The 26,970-nt window shown below is 44.6% G+C and overlaps 1 protein-coding gene across 27 annotated transcripts in view; it reads left to right on the plus strand.

Moving 5' to 3' along the window:
• CD44 (CD44 molecule (IN blood group)) overlaps positions 1 to 26,970 on the plus strand; it is an 87,466-nt gene that overhangs the window by 22,429 nt on the left and 38,067 nt on the right. For all 27 annotated transcript variants that reach the window (XM_082410430.1, XM_082410455.1, XM_082410452.1 and 24 more), the window contains exons 2-5: positions 13,236 to 13,401; positions 16,923 to 17,056; positions 23,636 to 23,704; positions 26,166 to 26,399. In XM_082410430.1, the coding sequence (XP_082266556.1) occupies positions 13,236 to 13,401; positions 16,923 to 17,056; positions 23,636 to 23,704; positions 26,166 to 26,399 (603 nt within the window). The remainder of the gene's footprint in view (positions 1 to 13,235; positions 13,402 to 16,922; positions 17,057 to 23,635; positions 23,705 to 26,165; positions 26,400 to 26,970) is intronic.

Consider the following 26,970-nt stretch of genomic DNA (forward strand, 5'->3'; position numbering starts at 1 on the left):
GCTATTTAGTTGAAGGAAAATCAAGATCTTATTTTCTTTGACAACTTCACAGAAGGATCATTTGTAACTTCCTCCGTTCCCAAGCCTCCTGGCTTTTTGCGTGAGCCATGTTCCTTAAAAGCAGGAAGTTATGCTTGGCCCACTCTGGCTACACATGAAATGGTAAAGGTTTTGGTCCAAACCCTGTGGCTTGAGTCAGATTTAAAAGCTTGTCAGAAATGAGTTCTCTGGAGCCTGGCATTTGCAACTGGCATCTGTGGTTACAGATGAGATTTCAGAGATTGAAAGCTCAGGAAGAGGTGTGAATTACAAGCTCTTAGCTCACAGGGCAATTGGAACTGTACTGATCCTGGAAATCTTTTGGCCCAGATTTTTAAAAAATATCCCCTCAATCCAGCCTCTCCCTCTATAGGGTTTCTGCTTTGAAACATTTGTATTACTCTTAAAAGCATCTGGAGAATAAATAAGGGTAGGGTTCTTGGACTGGGAAGGGGCCTGTTACTCACATGAGCGCTCACACCCCTCTTCACTTTAGCATCTGATGGAGAGAGAGAGAGAGAGAGAGAGAGAGAGAGAGTCTATGAGAAAAGAGAGCGATTGAGTCATTAAAATACGACCTGATGATTTCTGAGCCCTCCTAATTAGGAATCAGTGAAAATCTAGAACTCTCCTTGGTCACTTATAATACTTGTTGTTGTAAACAAATGCTTTTGCAGCTACATCACTTCACTGCTGATGCATTTGAAGAGGAAAGGGGTGACCTAAAGGCATGGTTCTTGTTCTATCTCAATCCACGTGAAGTTCAGGGTTGGTAGTAGGTAAATTGTAAGTACAGGGCTACTGGCAACCAGGTGCCAAGGCTTATGAATGACTTTCTTCTCTTATAAACTGCAGCAAACTCATGGCTATTCCTAGAAGACTTTGCACGCTCACTCACTTGCATTTGGGTAAGATTTTTTGAGTGACAGGGAAAGAGGCCACTAGGGATGGCAAGGTACCTGGTGCCCATCGGAGTGTGACTGACATGGTCCCTCCTGTGAATTTGAAGTGGTGCCATGGGGGAAAGAGGGTAAAAACCATCAATCTAAGGGGTGTCTGAACTAGGTACCATCCGTCATGGAAAGAGCAGAGGTAACGAGTTACTATCGAAGCCAGGCGGAAATCCAAGCCATTCCTCAACCTTTTCCTCTGACTGTGATCCTGAGACAGTCACCCCTGCCTAGGGCACAGGGCTCTTAAGTCCCAGTGCAGGACTCATTTCTCTATGAAAATGTCCCCATCTCCTTGGGTCTGTTAGTTACCCCTTGGAGGAGACAGCAGTCACCATCCACCAACTCTATCGGCATGACACTAGCAAATACAAATCCGGTAGATGCTCAGACTATCTGGCAAGAGGCATTATCCTGCAATTCACCTGGGATCTCCTGAAATTAAGTGATGAGAGAGGCATTCGTGTGGCATTTAAGAGAGAGGGGCCAGGCTGCCTGACCCCCTAACGGTGCAAAGTTGGACAAGTTCCTTTCTTTTTTTTTTTTGACATTATAATAAAAATCTTTATTCCAAGTACTAAAATTCAGAAATAAGGAAAACAAGTAAAATGCCAACAATTACATATTTATGACATAGTTAAAATAACTTATAAAGGCAACTTGCATTTAATTATATAAATAAATGAATAGGAAAAGAACACGTTTCTTAACCTCTCTAAACTGCAGTTTTCTTATCTGTAATAAGGTCTGATGTCAATAATAGTCCTTATCTCATACATTTATTGTGGGGATTAAATGAGATAATCAGGGTGAAGCACTTAGCACACAGTAGGTGCTCCATTCATGGTAATATTTCTGGGGAGCCCAGCCACAGGCTCAGCAGTAGGACCTGTCCCAACCACACCCCACAGGGTCCTTTCATTTCTAGCCCCCAGTGTGAGAATCTGTGTGCCCCAAGCAGAGGGAGGTGGCTTTCGTAAACATCTGGGCTAACTCACGTCGGAGACCAGATATCATCCCAGCGTTTGACTCATGGCCCTGCCACTTTCACAGCAAATGTTGACTCAGTTGTGCTCGGAACCTCACTTGTTTCATCTGCAAAATGGGATTGATGATTTGACCTCTCAAAGCTGCTCTGGGGATCACATGGTACGACACCTGTTACCACACCTAGACTAATGTCTGACACAATAGCAGCTCCGTAAATTCCAGAATCTTGTCTTTATCACTTGAAAGGATGCTAGAAGAGATAGGGAAGAGAAAATCAAATCCGAGTTGGAGATACGCTGGACTGTGTGGTGATGCTGGGCTCTGTGGGAGTTCGTGGTGGCCTTTTGCTCCCCACCATCTGGATGGCTCTACCTTGAAGGACAACAGCCTCACCTCAGTTTCTGGATCTACAAATCCTCTTGAGTCCACTGCTCTCCAGCCCCCATCCCTGTAGGTTAGAATTGGAAAAGCAGACTTTGCTATCTCCTCTCCACAGGGTGAGCCAGGGACAACCTTTAAGGGGAACTTTACATTGCAGGGTATTTTTATTCTTGAGACTGACAGGAAAAAAAAAAAAAAAAGCATGCTAAGCCTGTATCGCTTGCAAAGCATTTTTATACAATGCATTTCATTTGGGCTGCAGCCTTGGAGCTGCAGAGCCCTGTACTAATTACTTAGCGCTCTGACCCTCTGCTTCCACAGCTGTCATATGGGGCAACTAAACGTCTTAGGATGCTTTGGAGCCCCTGGCACATCGCAAGCCTTGCCAAGGGGTGGTTATCATTGTTATGATTGGCCCCTACTGCGGTGGTTTCCAGAGTGTTCCACGCAGCCTCCTAAAGCATTGTGGAGGGTGTCAGGACCATTGGTGGGGTGGGGTGGAGGCTGGGCAAGAATGAGCAGCTAGAGGATCAAGGCTCTGGGATCTGCCCCTCCACCCTCACTCCTACTCCCACGGGGGCAGCTCTGCTTTCCCCTATCCTAAATATTGTGGTTCTGCCTAAGACATCATTGGGAGGGGGAGGGGAAGAAAAGTATGCTCTTCTGTCTGAGTGCTGCCACTTTTCCCCTTTGCTTGCTGACACGCAAGATGGAAAGGGCAGCACCACGGGTAATGGGGAAACTCAGAAGACCTTGAAAATCTGAGTTGAGGTCTGGGTTTTATTCAAACTCTGTAAGACTTTGTAGTCTCTGAATCTCTTGCTCCTTTGTTTCTTCATCTGTAAAATGGGGCCATAGTACCTACCTGATGGGCCTCATGGGGCTGCTTTTGGATGTGGAAAGGCTTCATAATTGGAGATGGAAGTTTCCCCCATGGCACTATTACTGACGCTTGCTTGTACTTTGATCCACCTGTTCTGCTGGGGTCGGAGCCCATATATGTCTTAATGAATACTAGATTTTTGGGAAGCTTTCTGAGATGTTCATACTGTCCCGGGTGTGCATATAACTCCTCCCCACTTTATCCCACTAGCTTCAAGCATTTCCTAACTTCTTGCTTCATCCTGGGAGGCAGGAAGGCTAGGTGTGAACCAGAGATCTAGAGTGACTTATTCAACGTCACACAGCTTATAATGAACAGGAGTTAGGCTAGAACCGTTTGTCCTTCTCCCAGATGGGGACCCATGGCTCAACAGCGTGTCAGTGACTCACTAACCGCCCCGAAATGCAGCTATTACTTGTGAATGACAGTCTCAGCCCACCTCAGCTCTCATAACATACTTCCCTCAGATTAAAATCAGCCAGTTCCTCAAAGATCCGGCTACAGACCTGAGCCAAAGCTGTACCTGAACTAGGTGTTATAACTAGAATTAGCTCCCCCCCAAAAAATCTAACTATGAAACAAAGTAGGACCTCTTTTTTTTCTACTTGCAACAGGAAAAACCCCATGTGGGCCCCTGAGATGCTTTTTCATTTCATTTACCACATCCTGGGTTTGTGCTAGCCAGTCTGCTAAACAGATATGGTCCAAAAAAGAAGAAAACAAGGTCTCAGGCCCAAAGCCAAACATTTCCCGGTCGCCATGGCAACACGCAGGGGTACACACTGTGGTTTCTCTCCCTCAGCTGTCTTCCCGGAGACTCGCTCACCAAAGACCAATGGCCTCACAGAGTTGGGTACTGAGGTGACAGTTCTGGGACACAGTCTCCTTTGCCAGAAAGACTGTTGGAACCAGGATCGGGAATGGGGGCCTAACCAGACCTTCCCACCCTCTCCCCTCCCCCAGTTCCCATCACCCCACCAGGAGGCAGGGGTGGGGGTCTTTCTTCAGACTCTGTACAAACAGTCCAAGAGCTTCATTGGATTGGTTCTTTGGAGGCCTAGACTGAAGGGCCAGGGTAGTGGCTGAGAGAACCCTTGGACTCTTCTCTGACAGAGTGGATGCGATGGGCCCTTGTTGGCTGCCATGACAGGCTCCTTGGACAAAAAGGCTGAGAGGTCAGGGGATATAGCCAGCACCAAGAAGTTGGGGTGCATTTCCCTTCTAAGTGCCAAGGGATGAATAGCTCAGTTGAAAACAACCCAGGACACATTCTGGAGGAAACTCTCTCGGTATGATGGTGTATGACTATTTTCTCTGCTCATTAAACCCTCACCCGCCTCCAGGGCAATTCGGGGAGAGACTGAGTCCTTCAAGATTTATGGTCTGCCTGGGGCAGCCAGAGGCGATTCGGCCACTGAGCGTGATTTTGGCCTCGTTCAGAATGGGATGCTGAACAATAGACCCTTTCACCAGGCGCTCATCACGTGGGCATCAGGGGACGGGGGCGAGAGATGTGGGGCAGCAGGAAGGCTGCCAGCCTTCGGACAGCAGGCGGGCCTGGGTGGCGGCAGGGGCTGTAATAGCTAGGAAGACTCCCAGATGGAAACTTCTGGGCTTTGAAGACATCAAACAATCACAATGAAGAAGAGAAGGGCTTCTTCATGTCCCATTAAGACAGTGGACTGTGGCTTTATTGGAACGGCTTGCTCAGGCCTCTTATAAAAGCAGTTCAGTAGTCAGAAAACTGGACTGTTGGTCAGGAATCTAGCAATTAGGGACCCCGGAGGTCCTGCTTTTCTCACAACTGGCTGGGGGACCATGCTCAGTCATTGTGGATTTTTGTTTTCTCTTGCGTCTCAAGAGAATGTTTTTTATTTTTTAAAGAAGGGAGTCATTATTTTTTAAAGTATTTATTTATTTATTTTTGGCTGTGTTGGGTCTTCGTTTCTGTGCGAGGGCTTTCTCTAGTTGTGGCAAGCGGGGGCCACTCTTCATCGCGGTGCGTGGGCCTCTCACTATCGCGGCCTCTCTTGTTGCGGAGCACAGGCTCCAGACGCGCAGGCTCAGTAGTTGTGGCTCACGGGCCTAGTTGCTCCGCGGCACGTGGGATCTTCCCAGACCAGGGCTCGAACCCGTGTCCCCTGCATTGGCAGGCAGATTCTCAACCACTGCGCCACCAGGGAAGCCCTCAAGAGAATTTTTGATGCTCGCTGGCTATTGTTCCTCCTCGCTTTAAACACAGATGATCCAATTAGCAATAATGCTTTAAAAAACAATTGGCCTTATCTATCTCTCCCTAGTTCTGAGGAGGATCAGTTCGGTTAGATTTGTGATGCTGCATAATCTTTTTCAGACATGAGCTCAGCAAATCAGAGGACAGAAAGAGAATCCTGGCTGCTTCATGATAAACACTATAAAGATGAAAAATGTGGAGAGCTCGCCGGTGCTTTTGGCCACCTCTGCCCAGGAGGCTTGCATGTGACTGACTCCAGGAGCTCGATGGAGTCGGATGCAATGAGCCTGGAGGGCCATGCTCCAGCTAGAAAGGCCTGGTCTGTTGAGGTTTGGGGGCTGGGCAACAGACATCTCAAAATGGCACAAGGACAGCCTGTGGTCTGGCATCCCAGCCCTGGGCCGACCTCTCTTCATTCTGTTCTGCCTGGCCTTGGCCAGAGCCCTCAGGCTGTAAAGGACAGAAGAGGCCTGAGGCTGCAGCTGGGGTTGGGGGGGTCTCTGACCCCCAGGGGGATCTCGGGAAGAGCACAGGTAGAATGAGAGAGAGGAAACCAGACCTCTGTTGGGGAAAGTCAGTGAACACAGAGACCTCGGAATCCTTGCCTTGGGGAGAGGGTGGAAGTTCCATTAGTGCAGGTTTTCCCATCTAAGTTTTCCCAAGCTCTTGAGCAAAGGGCCCTGCCCTGTTAAGCCTTTGGTCCAGAATCAAGAGACCTGTGATCTTAAAATAATATTTGAGCTTATTAATATTTAATAATATTTAATAAGCTCAAATTCCTCTCTGCAGAGTTCTCTTTTAATGCTCACCTCTCTGCACTTTAAAAACCACGTGGAGAAGAGGGTTTCCTGTAGTTTAGCATCTGTCCCACCCACAAGGTGCCACTTAACACTGCAGTACGATCAGCTGGTCTGCGCAGTCTGAAACCAGGTCCACTAGCCCCTAGCTCAGGTCATTCATGTCTTCTCAAAGAATCAGTTACCTCCTGCATCAAATGGGGATAACAAAAGTGCCTACCACATACCGCTGTTGTGAGAATTAAATGAATTTTTAGGTGTAAAATGTTGGAAACCTCACATGGGCCTGATTAGGTGCTAGGTGAATGTTTGCAGTTGTCCTCACGGCCGTGGGAATTGCACATGTCATTGGGTCTCAGGAACTGGCCTTACCCCCATCTTCAAGAAAACCAGCTTCCCCAGACACATAGCTACTCTGGGACCAAATCAGAAAAAAATCTTAATTCTTCCTCATCCTTCCTGAGGAGATGCCAAAAGGAACCAGGCACATCTAGGTGGTGCCTGTTGGAAAATACATTCATTCATTTTGGACCGTCTGGAGAAGTCTGGTTCGGAGAATTGAGAGTCTCTGGGCACAGCGTGATGGTAGATCATCTCCTGTGGTCTTCACATGGGACACACTGTGGCTGTCATTCCTGTCGCAGGAGATCCGTCCTCAGAAGGGACCCCATGACAGGATGTGAAAAGGCTGTGCTCGTCTCTGAGATGACAGCGGCAAAGTCCAGGCAGACAACGCCAGTTGCAAAGCTGAAAGTTGGTCTCTGAAACATTTGCTTTCAGGGAAAACATCAGAGGTTCTCAGAAGCAAATGCTTCGGTTTAAAAACCTTTAAACATTTGAAGTGTCCACTAGGGAATTCTCAACCAGGCCCAGCTGGTGATTCTTTTAGACGTGACGTGGGGGGTGGACCCGAGGCGTGTTCTGTTTGCATCCTACACGTCTGCTTGTCCTGTGTGTGGGGGAGAACATTCATTCGTTCACTCATTTGTTCCACATGTGGCTATGCACAGGGTCCTGGGGACACATGCTGAAGGAGAGACGCGGTCCCTGCTGTCATGAAGCCCACAAGGAAGTTCCAAACTTCCAGAATCCTGGAATTTCTAATTACTGAAGAGACCTTAAAGATAATAATTTCTTGTAATTCTTTACCTGTTTCTGTCACAGACATCTTTGAGGAGCTAATGGAAACTGAGGGATGCTGTCTCCAGCCAAACACCGACACACACACGCGTGCGCACAAGCATGTAGACACGTATATACATACACACACAGTCTTGCGTATAATTTCCCAGGTTTATAGACCCCTGAAGACCAACTTGTGGATTCCAGGTTGAACACGTCTTGTCACTCAGCTCCGTTGCTAGTCGGCTGTGTAATATCCCCACCCTCACTCACCTCTTAGGAAAATTTGGACACGTGCACATAATGGTGAGTTGGGTAAAGATTACACAGTGCTGTACTCTCAGCAGACGCTGTGCTTTTCTATGACTCTCGAAGTGACTGGAGCGAACCAAGAAGCTATTCGTCTCAGGCCCAGGGCGATTTTACTAGAAAGATCTGTTTTCCTTGATGTGAGGCTTAGTGAAAAATATAGGTAAAATGAATGGTGTTATGGGTCAGCTTTGGTTTATCCAAATAAGAACGAATTTACCCAGAACCCCACATAATTAGCAGCATAGCACAGAAGTTAGAACCCTGACTCTCCCACTTGGGTGACTTTATATACACTGTTTAACCTCTTTGTGCCTCAGTTTCCTTGTCTCTAAAGTGGGTTTGGTAATAGTGCCCACTCCATGGCACCTTTGTGAGAATTAATTTAGCTGAAGTAGATCAGCCACCTAATAAGTATGCAATACTCATTGGCTCTGATTAAGTGCCAAACACCGTATCAGGTGTTTGACATATCTTGTCTCATTTCACAGTCCCACAAATGCTGATGTTATTGTCATCCCATCAAGGAGAAGGCTGAGTGTCAGAGAGGGTAAGAAACTAACTAGCTGTGTAACCTGGAGGGAGTGGTTACACAGTGAGTGAGTGTTAGGATTTGAACCCAGTTTGGGGTGGATCTCTTCTAAGTTGAACTACCAGCCTTCCCGTGAGTTGGTGCCAGAGAGTTGGTTAAACAGTTCTCTTGCAGAGCTCCTTTTTTGTGGTCTTCCTGACAGGTTACTGATAGACCTCTTCCCATGTGGGCAATGAGATCCTTGGGTGCTGGGCCGATGACCCCTCTGTCCTCCTGGCAACCCCATCATAACGAACACCCTCCAGAAAGGCTCCACCCTGAATCTGAAAGTGGCCTCCAAACGTTAATGTTGCCCGTTGGGTCTCTTGGAGGGAGGAACTTGGACTCTTTCCTTTATTACATGATACAGGAGATTTATTGGAGACCAGAGGGCTTAACGGAAAACATTCTTGATTCACGTCCAGTTGGACAGGCTTGTCTGAGAGATGCAATCGGCCATTTAATATTAGGCTCTTGAGTCACGGCAGCTCCCGGATCACAGCGATCTCTGTTTCTCAGGAGAGATGCACAGATATCTCCGGAGTCCAGCCTCTCTACAGGGGTTTGCAGTGTGGCCAGTGCCATTGCCATGGACACGGGTGCCTGTCCAGTGGTCTGTGGTCCGTGGCTACTCACGCCTCGGCCTTACCCTAACCTTACTTGAACCTTGGGGATATTCTCAGCTATACGTGGGGGAGGTTGAGAGGGCAAAACGAGTTATGTAAATCGGGGTGAGGAGTATAGTGTGCCCTGGTGGTTAAGCCTGTGGACTCTCGGTGCCCAGACTGGCTGGGTTTGAATCCTGGCTCCATCGTTACGAGCTCTGTGAACCTGAGCATGTTTCTTCCCCTCTCTGTGCCTCAGTTTCTGTATCGGGAAAGGTGGGGATAATAATACTACCTACTTCATAGGGTTGTTTTACGGATAAAATGAGTTAATACTTGTCAAATGCTTGGAAGAATGCCTGGCATATACATAATAAGTGCACAGTATGTGTTAGCTGCTATTATTGCTGTTAGTATTATCAATACCCTTTGGGGTAATAATTTCTGCTTGCATAAGTGTTAAGAAAGCCTGTTGGAAAGTCTTCATAAATTATCAGGGCTTAACGGATACACAGCCCTGAAGGCTTGGTCCTTTTTAAGACACGAGGGACCCAGAGGGGAGGAACTGTGAATACTGTTGACCTGAAGTGAAGGTTTTGGCACCGTCTTTGGAATTCCCAGATGGTTGAATGCCATCAAGATTAGGAGTTGGACCTTTTCTATGTGTGAGATTAAGATAAATGTAAGCCATGGAATTCTCACGTTGCAGAGAATTTCTTCATTCATTCAGCAGCCCTTTTCTGATACCTACTACACACGCTGTGTAAGCCTCGCATTTCTAGGAAGGCTGAAGCTTGATTTTATCTGTCCCTTCCTGTCTTGGCTGACCTCAAGCACACACATCACACATTCACTACTCACATGCACACCTAGAAACACACTTACACATTCCTGTGTGTATCGTCTATCAAGTGATGTTGGCTGCCGCCCGTGGAACTCAAGGGATTTTATTCAAAAGTCTCAGTGTGAATCGGTTCCTTTTGCATTTGCATATTCTGTGTGCCAGGTGGCAAACTCTAATTTATTTTAATAAGACAGAAACTGCCATTCAGCTCCAAACCACCGTCCATGCCTCAGACTTTATTTTTAACCTAAGAGTGACAGCAGCCACCTGGCCACACGCTGATGGGCGGTCTGCCTCTCCTGGCATCTGCTGAAGTGTCCTCTGTCTCCCTCACCTCCAAGAAACTGATTGGGAGGCTTTGCTTCTCTTTTGTAAGCTACACACAGAGGGCCTCCGGAAGGACGGTCACCCAGCGTGACAGTTTCCTTTGGCAAAGATTGGCCAACCGAGGCCAAAGCTGAAAATGTCAGTAAAAACAAACAGCATTTCAAAAGGGCCTTGTACATTTCCCCCCTCTGTGCTCCCCTGGCCTCATCAGCCAAGTATTGTGTGAGTGGCTTCCAAAGGACACCACTCCAAAACGGAATTAGTCTCCCCAAAACACGTTTTCTCCATTTCACCTAGTTCTAATGTTTTTTAAAAGCACCTCCACGCTAATGATACAAAGAAAAGAGAATCACTTGATATTGGCTTACGTCTTTGCAAAGCTCTATTTTTTATTTCTTCTTTTACTATTTTCAGAGTCGAGAAAGGTTGTAGAGAAGTTTAACAGTTTTCTTATCGTCTCGATTTGCATTCGTCAGACTCTGTTTTCTAGTGATTGGAAGCTGCTTCCTGCTCAGAGAGGAGAAAGCAGTTGTTGGCAGCACAATTCCATTAACACTGACCCTATCTTTGTCATTATGTAACAGTTGTTTAGGTGTATCTCTCCCCTCCAGAGTGAAGACTTGCTCTAATGATATGAAAGGATTCTTGGACACATAGCAAAGTGGATTGGAGCATGGGTTTTGGCGTTAAACAGACCTGAGGTGGAATTCCAGCTCTGCCACTTAACGGCTGGGTGACTTTGCAAAGTCGTTTCATTTTTCTGAGCTTCAGTTTCTTCACCTATAAATAATACATACATACATACAAGTCACCTCTCAGGGTCTTTGAAAGGTGATGCCACACAGAACCCCAAAGTTGCTGGGTAACCAGGGACGCCGCAGTTGCAGGCTTCTCCGCCCTGGCTATCAGCTCAGAAATGTAAAACAAAGCAACTGGGATTCAGGAAGGCAACTACAGGCTCTGGACAGCAATTCTCACTTCCTTGGGCAGCTCACTTTTCTGAGCCTCAGGTTTCTCATTGATAAATAAGCAGACTCTTCCTGATGACCTCTGGACCCACCCACGTGAGAGAGAGAGTCTGAGTTAAAGCCAATTCTGTCTGAACTGAGACTGACAGAGTGGTATCTGGCATTGGCAGAGTCAATGCCTGACTGTCTTTGAGGCTCAAGGAAGTGCTCCTGCTTCACCAGGACAGCTTCAAGGACATAACCTTTCTGTGTTGGTGTTTACTCAAGTGCAAACTGGGCATCATACAGAAGAATATTGAGTTTTCAGTTAAGGGCTTTGAAGTCTTTTGAGATTGTTACAGAGGACCAGGGAACACCAGGTGATTTTTTTTTTTTTTTTTCAGCTCCTTATTGAGATTTCAGATTCGTGTCTGCAAACTCACAGAAGTCCTAGGACTAAATCATTTTTAAACTGGTTGGTAGCAGTTAGGTTTCATTTTGGATGCATTAACTCTTGGGAGTAAAGAACAGGTCTTGGATCTATCTGTCAATATGTTCAAAGTGTGTTTTTGAAGAAATTCCAATGAGTCGTTCATTTATTCAACAAATATTCATGGAGTGTCTGCTCTCTGTCAGCCACTGATGAGAGTGTTAGAGAAACAGCTATAAACAGGCTAAAGGCCCTTGCTTTCTTGGAGTTTCCATCAAAAGAAAGGGCAGACAGAAAAAACCAAATGCACAAATAAATAGACAAGTTGCTGTGAAGACACAAAAGCATAGTAAGTTGAGGGAGACGCTGAGGGTTGGATAAGAATGTTCAGGGAGGGACCCTAAGTTGAGGTGATTTCAAGTTGAAAAACAAAATGTGATGATCAGAGGACAGTACATTCTAGACAGAAATGGCCATCAACAGAGGAATGGATACAAAGATGTGGTCTATATATACAATGGAATACTACTCAGCCATAGAAAAGAACTAAATTTTGCCATTTGCAGCAACATGGATGGACTTAGAGGGCATTATGCTAAGTGAAATAAGTCAGAGAAAGACAAATACTGTATGCTATCACTTATATGTGGAACCTAAAAGATGAAACAAACTAGTGAATATAACAAAAAAGCAGACTCACAGATGTAGAGAACAAACTAGTGGTTAACAGTTGGGAGGGGCCGGGGGACAATATAGGGGTAGGGGAGTAGGAGGTACAAACCACTGGGTGTGAGATAAGCTACAGGGATGTATTGTACAACACAGGGAATATAGCCAATATTTTGTAATAACTGTGAATGGAGTGTAACCTTTAAAAATTGTATAAAAAATTTTTTTAAAAACCTAAACATGTAAAATGCACTCATATCAGTAAGTTAGGTCCGATATTGTTTTGTATCCCATCTATCCCATCTTGTTCTATCTGATATTGTTTTGTATCCCATCTATCCCATCTTGTTCTAACTCCCCCTTAGAACTGACTTCCACACATATACCCTATCAATATATTTTTTGCAAAATCTTAAAAAAAAAAAAAAGAAATGGTAAAGTCAGACCTAAACGTTCTAAGGTGGGAAAGGGCTCAGAATGTCCAAAGGAACTGAAGGAAAGCTTTGTGCCTGGAACAGAGTGAGCTACTTAAAGGTTAGGAGCCAGGTCATGTGGGTCTTATCAGCCATGATAAGGAAATTTATTCTGGGTGTGACTAGAAGTCACTGGAGGTTATCAGCTGGGGAGCCATACCACGTGATTGTGGGAAAATACTCATTAAGTGGAAAAAAAGATTCCTACACCTAAAACTGTATATTTAGTACCATTTAAACTATGCAAGTACATACATAACACACACTTTCAGAAAACAAACTGAAACAAGATATAGCAAACTGTTTAAAATGTTTGCAGTAGTTTTCTTAGAGGTGGACTTGCTTTTCCTTCATTACTTCCCTGAATTTTGTAAGTTTTCCCCAGGTTTGTGCTACTTTCCTAATCAGAAATAAATCACATGCTTTGTAAAAACTTTGTTGTGGAGCAGTCGGCAGAGAGAATGTAAAAGTGATGCTACTTTCTGCCTCTTATCTCAGATTTGAGAGTGAAGTAGTGATGCTTTGAAATGCTACAGTGAATGTTGAAGGCTCTGGCCAGTAGGGAAGATTATTTGGCTTTTTAATGAGGCTGCTCTAAAACAGACTTCTTATGCTTTCCAAATTATTGATGCAGAAGAATCTAACCTTTTCTTTTCATCCCATAGATCTAAATATAACCTGCCGATACGCAGGTATATTCCACGTGGAGAAGAATGGTCGCTACAGCATCTCGAAGACTGAGGCTGCTGACCTCTGCAAGGCCTTCAATTGTACGCTGCCCACCATGGCCCAGATGGAGGCAGCCCTGCGTGTAGGGTTTGAGACCTGCAGGTAAGGGACCAGCCCCCACCTGCTGCGGGAAAGTATGCTGCCTGGGTCCAGGGGGTGGGGCTCAGACCCAGGAAGGCTCCTCCGTGACAGCTGAATGAATGGCTGCTTGCCTGAGGAGTTGGCACCACCCATTAATCTGACCAAGTCCATCTGGAACCAGTATGACCACTGAAATTGAGGGCCGGCTGAAGACACCTTTGTGAATCACAGAGGGAGGGGTTGCCTAGAGGAGGCCCTTAAGGGTCCTGTGTTGGAAGCCACTTGCCTGAGGTGCTTCCACAGCATGCTCTCCAGGCTTTGAAGAAGCGTGCAATATCATTGTCAGAACCACAAGAGAAAGGGAACCAAATAACAGTGTTTAAAATAAATGTGTGCCTGGTGGAGTCTTCACCCTGCCGACTTGGCTAAGGCAGGTTTTTCAAACAACTCTCCCTCTTTTGATTTTGTTTCTCTTCTCTGTTGCTCTGATATGAGAGAAAAGGGCATGAAAATTATTGAGATGTATTGTTACAAGTGATGGGAAAGCGATGAGAGGGACCAACAGGGGCCTCCTGAGAGGCCGCCTACCAGACATCACAGTGCTCAGGGAGCTGTCCTCAGGCCCAGGATATCTGCTCCCAGGATATTCACAGCAGGCATGGCCCTTATTTTTCCAAATTTCTCATGGCCCTGTGGAAAGTGGTGCACATTAAGAGCGAGCAGTGGTGACCACTGTGGTGAAGCGTTTCGGTTTGGTTTGTTTTCTTTAGAAGAGCTCTGGGGAATCTGGACGACTGCTCTCTGAAGTTTCCACCCCAGCCTGCAGCTACCCCTCTGCACTTTTGCAATGTGATAGCGTTAGGTAACGTGGTGGTTCCCTTTTCTCTTCAACGTGCAAACACGCAAACACAGGCTGCTTTTTAAAAAGTCAAGCCGCAGAACTCTTTATGGAAACCATTAGATGTAAGTTAAATCCATCTATCCCCTGTGCTTGGTTACAGAGTAGGGCACCCATAATGTTGGTGGGAACTGAGATACTTCTGCTGATGAGGAAAAAGACCATCTTCACAATTGCACTAATACGGTAGCCACCAGCCACAGACGGCTGTTCACACTTAATTATAATTAAATAAAATCAAAACTTTAGCTCTTCATTGGCACTAGCTACGTTTCAGGTGCTCGATTAGCCACAGATGACTAGTGGCTACTTTATCGGACAATGTAGATTATAGAACATTTCTGTTTTGCAGAAAGTTCTAATGAGCAGAGCTGCTCTAAAACAAAGAGCAGATGTGTGCAGGCATCTGTGTGTGTTCAGAGCAGGGTCTTGGGAGAATATAAAAGGAGCAGATAGCTCTGGTAGCTTCTGAACCTGAGCTGTAGGCTGCAGTGAAGGAAAGCTAATTAGCAGGTCCACTTATTCGATTCCTAAGGCTCGTTGTTTAAATATGGCCCTGACTAGGCCAGTGGCCTAAGAAAGTGGATTTAGTAAGCTGAATTTTGATTGTGAAATGCAGACAAGGCGAACTTGCTAAATACAGAAAAGTTCTCATATGCTGAAAACAGGGGAAGTTCTTACTGTACCCACTGGCCGATCATCCAGCCCTTAGATGCTGGGGGACCCCAGCCCACCTGCCCGTATCCCTCTCTTAATTCTCAGACTGCACCAGTTATGTGACCCCACTTTGCAGAGGAAGCAACTGAGGCTTAGTTGCAGCCAGCCCTGGGCCACATCACTTTCATGGGGAGGAGTTCGGATTCCAGACCAGCTTCTGGGCCCAGGGCAAGATTTAATGACCCTGCCCTCCCTAAGGACTGAGAGCAAAAGGGAGACGAAAGTCTGGTGCATGGATGGAATTGCTGAGTATTTCTTTCCTCCCTGGGAACAACAACCTACTCATGAAGTATACACATATCTAAATTTTAATATCTCCAACTTATAGACAGGACGACACATAAAACCAGCGGTCGACACGATGTGGTAAAAACTCAGGAATAATTTAAATTCTAGAATGTCGGTGTGATACAGCCTAGCAGAATGTGATGGGAATGGGGTGGGGAGGAGGCTCACCAAGGAGTGTTATTATTGTAAGAAAACAAAGAAAAACTGTGCCAAAGACAGCTATCGTTCTACCCATAGCTGGTTTTAAGTGTTGCAAAACTTATTTCCATACTTTCACTCAGGTAGCTATGAATCAGATACCTGCCACAGGACAGATGCGAGAGTCACAGGGGATGAAGAACCTAAGCATCTCCTTTCTTCTGTCTGCCCCACCCTGATTAGTAGCAATTCTCAGAAACATGGAAACTTACTAGCATTTAATTGCGGCCACTCCCCCCCACCAAGCTCAGGAGTCTTTGGAGAAACCAGTCTGGCCATTCAGATGAGGAATTAGTCATGTCAGCTTTTGCAACTTAGACATAATGAGTTCGATGTGCTTAGAAATTTCACACTCACAACCATTCCCATAGGTCTTGCAGGGTGATGCAGTACGTACTGTCACCCCCGGCAGGAAAGATTAAAAGGATTTGGGCTGTGCATTTTAGCCAGCACTGCATTTTCAAAAACCTGTTGGTTTTAGCTTCTCCCTCTCTGCTCTTCCCTTGCCTCTGCCTCTTCCCTTGTAAATGGTGTTTTCTCAGCCCACATCTCATTTTCTGAGGCGTTTTACATTGGAGAGAAATCGTGCGGAAGCATTCAGCCACCGCGATGCTGATCGAAGAGGCTGGGTGCTGTATGTTGTATCTGAAAGAGCCTCCGGCTCCAAACTGCTCCCAGAAACACCATGGTGGGGCAAAGGGGCTTAAGCACTTCTCTGCTGCTTCTGGAAAACTCCTGAGCTAATGAGGCATTGTTATCTACTTAACCACTCTGACTCGCATTTTAATGACGGTCAATTTACTTCCACTGGCAATGGAATTATGCCTGAGATGCTCATGGGACAAGATGCGTTGTATCTGGCGTATAAACAAGGCTTTGTGTTTAGAACAATGAGATCTGGCGTGAGGGAATCACAGGAAAAGGTGAGGCCAGGGAAGAAGAGGAGGGGATGGGAAATGAGGCAGGTTTGCCATTCGTGGACTGAAATGAAGAGCCACCTAGTTCCGTCTGATGCGAGCCAGTCATTTTCTGTATTTTCGGGCAAATAGGAAGGTAATGGCGGGCCAGAGTGGGTCTCACATCGTCAAGGGGTCATTCTGTCCGTGACTTGGGCTTCCCGCTGCTTGTTCAAACTGGCCTGACTGCTGACCATAGATTTTATTTGAAACTAATTTTTTTTTTCTTTCATGAATCGATTTTTTAAAACACTTTTTATAGAGCTCCAAAAAAATCACTTTGTCTTCATCAGCCTTGTTGGTCCCCTTTCACTGTCCCTCTGCTGTTATTTTTGGCTTTCCCATAACTCAGTTGTCGAAACCTGTAGCACCCCTGGGGTGAACTGAAGGAAGTATTGCACTGCATGAAATGTCATTCGATGGGATATTATGAAATCCCTGCTTATAGCCTCGCGGGTGGATGACCTCTTGTTTTTCTTTTGCAGGTACGGGTTCATAGATGGGCACGTGGTGATCCCCCGGATCCACCCCAACTCCATCTGTGCTGCAAACAACACGGGAGTGTACATCCTTACATCCAATACCTCCCAGTATGACACGTATTGCTTCAATGCTTCAGGTTGGTTCCAAGTGGATTGGCTTTGTGTTCTGGGTTGCTTTTGGCCTGCCAGCCTTCGGCAACATGGCTGACAATCTTGGCTTAAGTGGGGATTCGTGTAGCCTCCATTCACATAACAGATGTTCACTGAATATCTCTCCAGTAGAAGAAGGATTCCTGTCTCCAGGGTGCTTACCTGCTAAGTTGGAAAGGCCAACAGTAAACAAATACATATTAAGTAACTTACATGAAGTCAGAGAGTAACAAGTGTTACAAAAAAGAAAGCAGAGCAAGGGGCTACAGAGTGCTGGGGATGCTTTGTTTTCCTGAGAAGATAGTCAGGGAAAGTGCCTCCGAGGAGCTGCGTACAGGGAGAGCCCTGAGCGAAGCGAGGGAGGGAAGCCATGGCACGGTGGAGAGCAGTGCAAAGCCAGGCCTGTGAGAGCATCATGGCCTGTGCTGAGAGTAGCAGGGAGGCCATGGTGGATAAAACCCGGGGATCAGAGGGGAGAAAGCCGGGGAATGAAGTCAGAGAGGTAGGCAGGTGCCAGATCGCATAGGGCTTTGTAAGCTGTGGTAGAGAGTTTGGACTTTATTCTCAGTGTGATGGGAAGTTATGGCAGGGTTTTGAATAAGGGAGTGACATGAGTCGAATCTAATGGTAGCATTGGGGCATAAGCCAAATGGCTTCGCTTAGCGGTGTTTGTTATATGTTGGGGCTGGAGAGAAGGCTGGGAGGTTATATGGTAGGCCTTTGACCTTCTTGAGTCCTTACCCAACAACTGAAAACCCAACAGCTAGAGAATAAGAAAGCCAAGTTAGGATATGCATGCTGGGCTGCTGGCCAGGCCCCCCTCCCTGTGTAAGGGACTTGCTTCTAACCATCAACCTGGAGACTCATGCTTACGAGTCTATTTTTGAATGCCAACAATCAAATGTCTTACTTCTCAGATGGGGCCTTCTGTTCCCCCCTGAAGGTTTAAGATTGTGTGAAGGGGAAGATGAAGTCACAAGGCAAATGTGGCACATCTTGTTGACATGTCAGTTTCCTTAAAGGTAGGAAGGGGATGTTAAATTAGCTGGAAAATGACTTAAGATATTACCTATATGAGACAGGTATTATTACATGATGACTTAAGACATTGTTTTTATAAATCAAACACAGATATTACATATGGTAGTAGAATATAAAATCTACGTGGATTTTTAAGCTTAAATAGGGGCATCAAAGAAATTGTGAGATTACATCAGTAGCTTTTGGCTTCCCCACCCATCCACTGTTGTGTGAGCAGCAGGGATGAGAGTGGGAATTCAGAAGGGAATTCTAGTGCTTAGGAGAAAGAGAAAATATCAGGGCTGGTTAGTTGAAATGGAGTGCATGAGGCCAGTAAATTATGTCAAATTTATACAGGTCACTGAACCGATGGAGGGGCACTTAAAACGAGGGAAACTACAGAGTGTTTACTCTTCCCTGTTATATAAGCAAAGAACACAAATGGAGTTTGACCCAAGGAGGAGAGTCCAACTGAGGCTAAACAATACGTGGTCGCTATCCAGTCCCCATACCCATACCAGAAAGTCTATTCTAATAACATGATGAGAAAAACCACATGCAATTCAGTAGGAAAGAGACACAGAGCAACACGTGGTCTAACTAGGTTAGCTTAATGTCAGAGGTCAGAGGAAGACTTTGGGGAGGCTTCGTGCTTTAGGTGAAGTGGTTGGTCACGTGGGAAGGGCAAATTCAAGGCCGCATACTCTCCAGTCTCTGGGCACTGCCTGTTGCTTCTCCCACTGAATCTTTTTGCGTGAATGTATGCAATAAATTATGTTGTAGTATATGCACATTGTCTCACCTGTTTTACAAGTTGGTATCCCTTGCTGGAAAGAACCTTCACTCAAAAAGGTAGAAGCTCCCACTGTTTTATCACCTGGAGTTGAAGCCGTCTAGGCCAGTTACTACTGAGACTTTTCTCCCTGTCCTTTTTGCCCATAGCGTTGGGCCCATCTTCAAAGAAGGGAGTGAACGGTACTGATGAACTTTCCTCTTCTTTGGGGAGGTTAGTTCTGTTAAAAAGCTTGAGATGTCCTGGGGGGTAGTGCGTGCCAAAGCAGCTGTAGCAAAGTAGTAAAGTTCAAAGCGATGGTTTTCCTTTTCTTGTATCTAAATTTACTCAATATGGTTAGAGCGCTTTTATCAATTTTCTATACGTTTTAAAAAGAGTATTTATTGATCAACGACGTGCATTCAGTAGTGTGTTGCGCAGAGTGGAGTTAGAAGGAACCAGAGGGCATATTTCTTGTCTTGGGATTTAGTCTTGTTGAAGTCATGAGATGAAAAATAAAGGAGCTGGGGAAGAATGTTTATCTAAGGATAAATACATTCTAAATGTCTTGGTTTAGAGTTGAATGACGATGGGAGTGTTGAGTGAGAGACAGATCTTGATAACCTTGTGCTCTATGCCAAGGATCCCATTGGAAAGATCTTTGAATCCATCTTAGCCTGAGACCTACAAGCAAGTGGTCAGGACCTGGTGATGTGATCCCCACACAAACTGGCTACAGGGACCAAAGCCAGCTCCATCTTAGCAGATACTTTCTATAAGCTTACAATTTCAGCAGTGTTTTTGTACAACACAGCCTATGGTTTACAAATGAAAATAAGGCTTCATGATTTTTATTGCCTCTTTTCTCAGGGGTCAGGCCCAGCACACGCTTGATGACTTCTGTGTTAACACAGAGAACTGACCTGAATTAGTTCATTTCTGAAGTTCGCTTTCAGTAAAATGCCTCGTTCTCTCTTGAAGGAGGAATTTAGGGGAAGATTCTGCGTTCATCTGTTTACTCATTCACTCATTTATTCAACAAGTATATATTGGGCATTGAGGAAGCTGTCTTTCTATGTCACTGAGTGATTGGCTAGACTGAATAATTAACATTTCTCTTGGCCATTTTGGTATGGTGGACGTAAGGTTTCTGAGATGCAGCCTATCAGGAAGCTCATCTCAGAGTCTTTCTAACAAATCCTTTGGTTCAGGGAAACCTCACCAGGCTTGATTCTCCCAGCAGTGCAATGCTCATTAAACACAGTGAAAGGCTGTCCAGTGACGCCCTGTATCTGACATGGGAGCGTGAATGTATTAACTGCACATTTGGGCCAGCATCCGTCTTCGTGTGCTTGCCAGACTTGATGTTCTTCATAAAAGTTAGGGTGAATTGGAGCATGAAGGGGCTCCATTCGAACAAACGCTCTCATCATTTGCAAAACCGTCTTAGTGTTTTTGACATCGTGCTTCATTCTGTTACAACTTTACTCCTGGAAATCCCCAGTGTACTACTGTTACCTGCAACTGTGTCTGAATTTGGGGGAGGTTATTCCATCCCTGCCATTAAGAAGCCATAATCCAAGGCCTGTTTCTGGGTCTGAGTAATATAATAATATCAGAAACATCTCATAGGTCAGGACAGATTCTGGTGGTGTCCCCAGAACAGATTGTGTAGATACTCTGCAAGATCTCCCAGGTTGGCTATTTGCCCTGATTTTCAAGTGAGGGAATCATTGGGAAAATTGTTTGAAAACTGTAAAAATCTAAAGAAATATTATTATTGTCTCCCATGACCTGTGAATTCCTCAAAAGCAGGGACAGAAATGTTTATCTTTTTGCTCCTTGTTTATAACGTGATCTGTCATATGTGTTGAGTAAATGCTTCAAATGAGTAAAAGAACTGATAGATCTGAAACTTCCTTTAATTATTTCTTATGGCATTGTCATTCAGGGTTCATCTGGATGTTTCTTGACCTGTTTGTATTTGCAGACCATTTGGGGGATTAATAGCTTAGGTATGTTTACTGGAAGAATGGACTGTTGGGAAATTATATTGGTGTGGTTTTTTTTCATTCATTCAACAAATATTTGAGTGCTTCTCTGTCCCCATCACACATAAATGTTCTAGCCAAGAAAGATGAAGTTACTACTCATCTTGTGGAGTTTCCATATTTCTGTGGAGGTGGGTGGGTGGCAGAGGGTAGGGGATGCGAGATGTGACATGAACAGCCATCAAGTAAAGTGAATAAGATAATTTTAGCTAGCAGTAAACCTGAAGAAGAAATGAGAACAAATATGCAATGGTGATGGATGTAGGAGAGTGGTGAGAGGCTGGTTTAGATTGGATGGTGAGGAATGGCCTTACCAAGGAGGTGACTTTCTCTCTGACGAGTCTCTCTTCTGAGAAATCTTTTGATCAGCCCTTGCAAGAACAGCTATTTCTAAAACCTGCTCTTCTGCAGTTGAATATATAAAGCTGCCAGTTAGTTTCACTATGAGGCCAAAGAATAGGCAGGTAAAGGGCATCCCCTTTATCTGTGGGAAAAGATGCTCCTAGGAACTGGGAAGCAATCAAACCCTGTTTCATCTGACTTGTGCTTTTGTCCAGTGTCATGAGTACCCGGCAATTTATGGCAGGACAGTTAAAATACTTGTGATAACAGACTTCATTGTGATAGCAGTCTGCCTGCCTGCCTCCCTCTATCCATCCATCCATCCATCCATGCATCCACCCACCCATCCGTCCATCCATCCATCCATCCATCCATCCATCCATCCATCCATTTATCCATCCATCCATCCATCCATCCATCCATCCATCCACCCACCCATCCATCCATCCATCCATCCACTCATCCATCCATCCATCCATCCATCCATCCATCCATCCATTCATCCGTCCATCCATGCATCCATGCATCCATCCACCCACCCATCCGTCCATCCATCCACCCATCCATCCATCCATTTATCCATCCACCCATCCATCCACCCATCCATCCATCCATCCATTTATCCATCCATCCACCCACCCATCCATCCATCCACCCATCCATCCATCCACCCATCCATCCATCCATCCATTTATCCATCCATCCACCCACCCATCCATCCATCTACCCATCCATCCATCCATCCATTTATCCATCCATCCACCCACCCATCCATCCATCCACCCATCCATCCATCCATCCACTCATCCATCCATCCATCCATTTATCCATCCATCCACCCACCCATTCATCCATCCATCCATCCACTCATCCATCCATCCATCCATCCATTCATTCATCTATCCATCCATTTATCCATCCATCCACCCACCCACCCATCCATCCATCCATCCATCCATCCATTCATTCATCTATCCATCCATTTATCCATCCATCCACCCACCCACCCATCCATCCATCCATCCACCCACCCATCCATCCATCCATCCATCCACCCATTTATCCATCCATTTATCCATCCATCCATGCATCCATCCATGCATCCATCCATGCATCCATCCATCCATCCACCCATACATCCATCCATCCATCTCTTTGTTCTTTCCTCTTTGCCAAGAAGCAACTCTGGAAAAAACCAACCTAACAAATAAGTTTCCATTTTACATTAAAGCGCACACACACACATACATACACACAGACACATATACACACACACACAGAGAATAAAAGCTGTAATACACAAATGAATCCAATCTTCCTATAACAGCAAAGCCAGTTTAAAACTCTCTGAGTTTTTAGAGCTCAACACAAGGTCCAGTTACGGAATAGAGCATTTGGGCAGGAATGGAACCATTGGTTAAAGCATTCTACAGGCTTCCTTTAGGACTCACGGGATGGCAAGCAGGGTGGAACTTTCAGGGTCTGCTTTCAGAGAACTTTAGACAGTGCTTCTCAAAGGGCTGCTCTTGTAACATTTGTGGGTGATCAGGCAGGCCCAACATACAGTCAGAAATTTTATCCCTGAAGAAGGGGGGGAAGTAGAAGATAAACGGAGGACAAAAGAAAAAGAAGTCAGAGGCACCTGTGATGAGATAAGCCAAAACAGAAGCCTCAGGAAATATTCTGGGCACCCGGACCAAAGGCGGACAACCTCAGAAACTATATGCGGAGAAGCAGTCTATATAGAATAGGCACTTAGGAGATTTGTTAAATAAATTAATTAATACATTAGATGAAAGATTAGTTTTTAAAAAATATATTTCTACTAAGTAAATTCTTTGTTGATTATTTTAATCTTCAGATTCTCATGCTGTTCATGTTGATAAGCATTTGATTGCATTTGTCAGCTGTGTTTTTCCATCATTTCTGTAAATTATTGGGATTACATGTGATTTCCTCATTATAGTTCATACATTTCTTTATTTTAACATTTTTACAGTTATTCCCATATTAATTTTATAATAACAAATTAAAAATAACTTCTAATGTATACCTCATTAGAGAAGGACCATGTCTATCTTATTACCATTGTATCCCCAGCTTTCCACAATGCTTGATATAGAACATATACATTTGTTAATGAATGAATTTGTTGGCATGGGGAGGGGAACAAGAAAGCTTCCAAAAATGTGTGCAGCAAAATAAAAGTGGAAAATGCGTCACCAAGGTCAGAGAAGTTCCTAGGAAACTTAAGTTTCAGAAAAAGAGAATGATTTGGGATAAGTTATAATAAAATACCATCCTAACTAGTAGAAATGGACATCAATTAGGCTCCTATTTTTTTCAAGTTCTCATGCCTTTTTTTCTTTTCTACTTCATAGCTCCCCTTGAAGAAGACTGTACGTCAGTCACAGACCTGCCCAATGCCTTTGAAGGACCAATTACCATAAGTACGTATCTCTTTTAACCTTGATTGAGTTTTCCTATTCTTGGAGAAAGGATGAGGTGCATTTTCTATGTTTTATAAAATAGCACTTATTTCCCTAAGGTTAGGGACAGTGGCTATGGTTTACCATCCCTTCTCCTTTCCCTTCGATGACTTAGAACTGCTCTCTGGTTTACCCCAATACATTGTTCCTCAAACATCAGTCATCTGAAAACTACTTTCACATTTTTTTGGCATCTCTGTGGACACAGAACTATCATTTACTTGATATTTTTCATTTAATTGACCCATTCTTTTCTACTTAAAATACATTTTTAAAAAACTGCAAATGGAAAGCCAACATCTCTGGTTGTAAGTAAAACGTTAACCTTAAAAATAAATATAAATGTAAGAAAAATTAAATGATGTTCTTAAATTCTAGCTGCTGAAGGCTCTGAGTCTGAGCTATGTTCTCTCTCTCAGAGACAGGGATTGATAAGTGTTAGGGGTAGGGACATTCTGGCCCCCCAAATTTTCTGTTTGATTTAACTGGAGTATTGAAAAATGATAATAAAGGATATAAACTTCCTGATATGCGTTTCAGCATGATTTACAACATGTCGACCTAAAACCATCTTGATTATTCTCAGAAGTAGGCAGTTGGCACTGCAGAAAACAGAATATTTCAGCCAGAACTTTCAAATAGGTCAACCTGTTAACCTTGATCTGATCGACTCTGAGCCTCATTTTTTGAGAAGTATCACAGTGGCGAGGAGGCTGGATTTCTGCCTCCTAAAAGCCAGACCCCTCGGTGTGCATGGGGACAGTGGTGATGGTGGCAGGGGGACCAGAATCTTCCTGGACCACACAGTTCCAGCCCCCCACAGTTAGGTAAGAGATTGCCCCTGGCCTATACCTTGGAAAAGGAAGGGGAGGTCTGCACTGTGAGGTGTGCTGTCTACATCAGGCCTGGTTTGAAATCCTAGTTCTTTACCACCCGGGTGATCTGAGCCTCAGTTTTCTCATCCGAGTAATGAAACAACGTATGAAATTTGTCATGAAAATTAAGAAAGATAAGGTGTCTGATGCACGCCTGGCCCATAGTAGGTGCTCAATAAATGCCGCATTTCCTTGGTCCCCACGGATCTCTCTCAAAGTCTAGACCTGTTCAAGTTTAGTCATATTTTCTTGTCAGATCTTTATCTGCAGAGATAATTAGGGTGATTGAGACTTTGGAATGTTTTCAAATTTATGTTTTATTAATAGTTCTACTTGGGCAATCTAGATAGGCAGACAGACTCTTTAGTCCTACCAATGCCATACAGCAGAAAATCATTTCCGCTAAATGCACACTTGTGCAGCGAGTGACCCACGCTTGAAGGCAACAAACACATTTAGAGGAGAACAATGAAAGAAGTGCATCTTGCTCTTTCTCCTGTCAATCTAGTCATCTGCTTATTTAAACCAAAGACTTTGACCTTTGTATACATCCGTGCTTCTTCATTTTAGGTTGAATTTCACAGAAGATGGCAGAGGCTCTGTCGATATTTAAGCATGCTGATTTCTTAGCCAGGACTGGGAGTTCATTTAAACTGACAACATTTGCCACTTAGAAAGAAAATTTAATTCTTCGTGGATTTTTAAATTTATAGGCATACCTCAGAGGTATTGCGGGTTAGGTTTCAGACCACCGCAATAAAGCGAATATTGCAATAAATTTTTTTTGGTTTCCCAGCACATACAGAAATTACGTTTACACTATACTGTAGTCCAAGTGTGTAATAGCATTATGTTTTAAAAAACATGCCTTAATTTAAAATATTTTATTGCTAAAAAATGCTAACCATTATCTAACAACGCAGAGTTTCCGCAAGCCTTCAAGGTGTAAAACACAGTATCTGTGAAGCTATAAAGTGAAGCACAAATAAATGAGTTATGCTTGTATATTCCCTGCTGAGACCGATCGCTTCTTTGTCTCCTATTTCAAATCCTTTCTTGAAATGGATGGAATTAATAGCAACAAATATTACATGCACTTGAGAAGGGAGGGTAGGGACCAGGCAGGAGAATTATCACTTATTGAGCACCAGCTCTGTCTTGAATACTACACTAAGCACTTTCCATACAACATATCATATGTGCTCATAGCAGAAGGTAGTATCATCCCTGTTTTACAAATGATGGAACTGAAGCTCAGAGGGTTACCTACCTTGTCTAGAGCCACACAAAGCTGGGATTTGAACCTGGGGACTCCCAAACACACCCTCTTTCCCCCTCCCCATCTCCAGGGTGTGTAGGTGGGCAGGGAGGGTTCACTTTCTTAGTGCATCGGTCACTCTATCCCCCCAACTAGACAGGTAGTTAGGTGTTGTTTTGCTTCATAAAAAGGAAAAATAGCTTTGAAGTCTTCTAAGATAAGCCACAGTTTTCCTACAGTCGGAAAACGTCAGCTGTCAAGCTCTGAAAGTGCCTCTTCTGTCTCCCAGCTATTGTTAACCGTGATGGCACCCGGTACACCAAGAAAGGGGAATACAGAACTAACCCCGACGACATCAACCCCAGCACCGCTCCCGAGGAGGACATGAGCAGTGGATCCTCCAGTGAGAGAAGCACTTCAGGGGGCTACAACATCTTCCACACCCATCTTCCAACCGTGTACCCGACCGCGGACCAAGATAGTCCCCGGGTCTCCAGCAACCCAGAGACTACCCCGACTACCAGTAAGGAGAATGAATCACTGTGCTTTCCAATAGCGATTCGTTTGCAAAAAACGTCTCTGCTCTTTCCTGAGCGATCCGCACTCACGCGTTGATTGCCTCCGTCTCTAGAAGGTGGTGACGTCATCTGGGGAGGCGGGCTGCCATGGTTGTCAGTGAACTGTATACACTGACGGCTACTGCCTACCTTTTTTTTTTTCCCTCTACAAGAAGTACCATATTGGAAGTTTTTCAGAAGAACTTCCCTTGTTCTCTTGTCCCAGAGATACGGTGACAATTCAAGCCTGATGCAGAAGCTATTTTCATTTTTGCATGTTTCCTTCTTGTTCGTATCCATCTGTGGATAAGATTGTTTTCATAAAGTTGTGATCATAGCGTATGCATGCCATTTCATCTGCTACTTTTCTCCATTTAATTTTATATTTTTAGGTTTTAACCTGATTTATATTCATATTATTAATTGAGTAATAATTAGTTGTATTCACCACCCATGATTTGCTAAACAATTCCTTTGTTTTTGGTCTAAGGAAGCATACCTGAAGGAGTTATCTGATCAAATTAATCTGCTTAAGAG

Source organism: Balaenoptera physalus, assembly GCF_965194825.1.
Source record: "Balaenoptera physalus genome assembly, chromosome: 10".
Classification (NCBI taxonomy): Eukaryota; Metazoa; Chordata; class Mammalia; order Artiodactyla; family Balaenopteridae; genus Balaenoptera; species Balaenoptera physalus.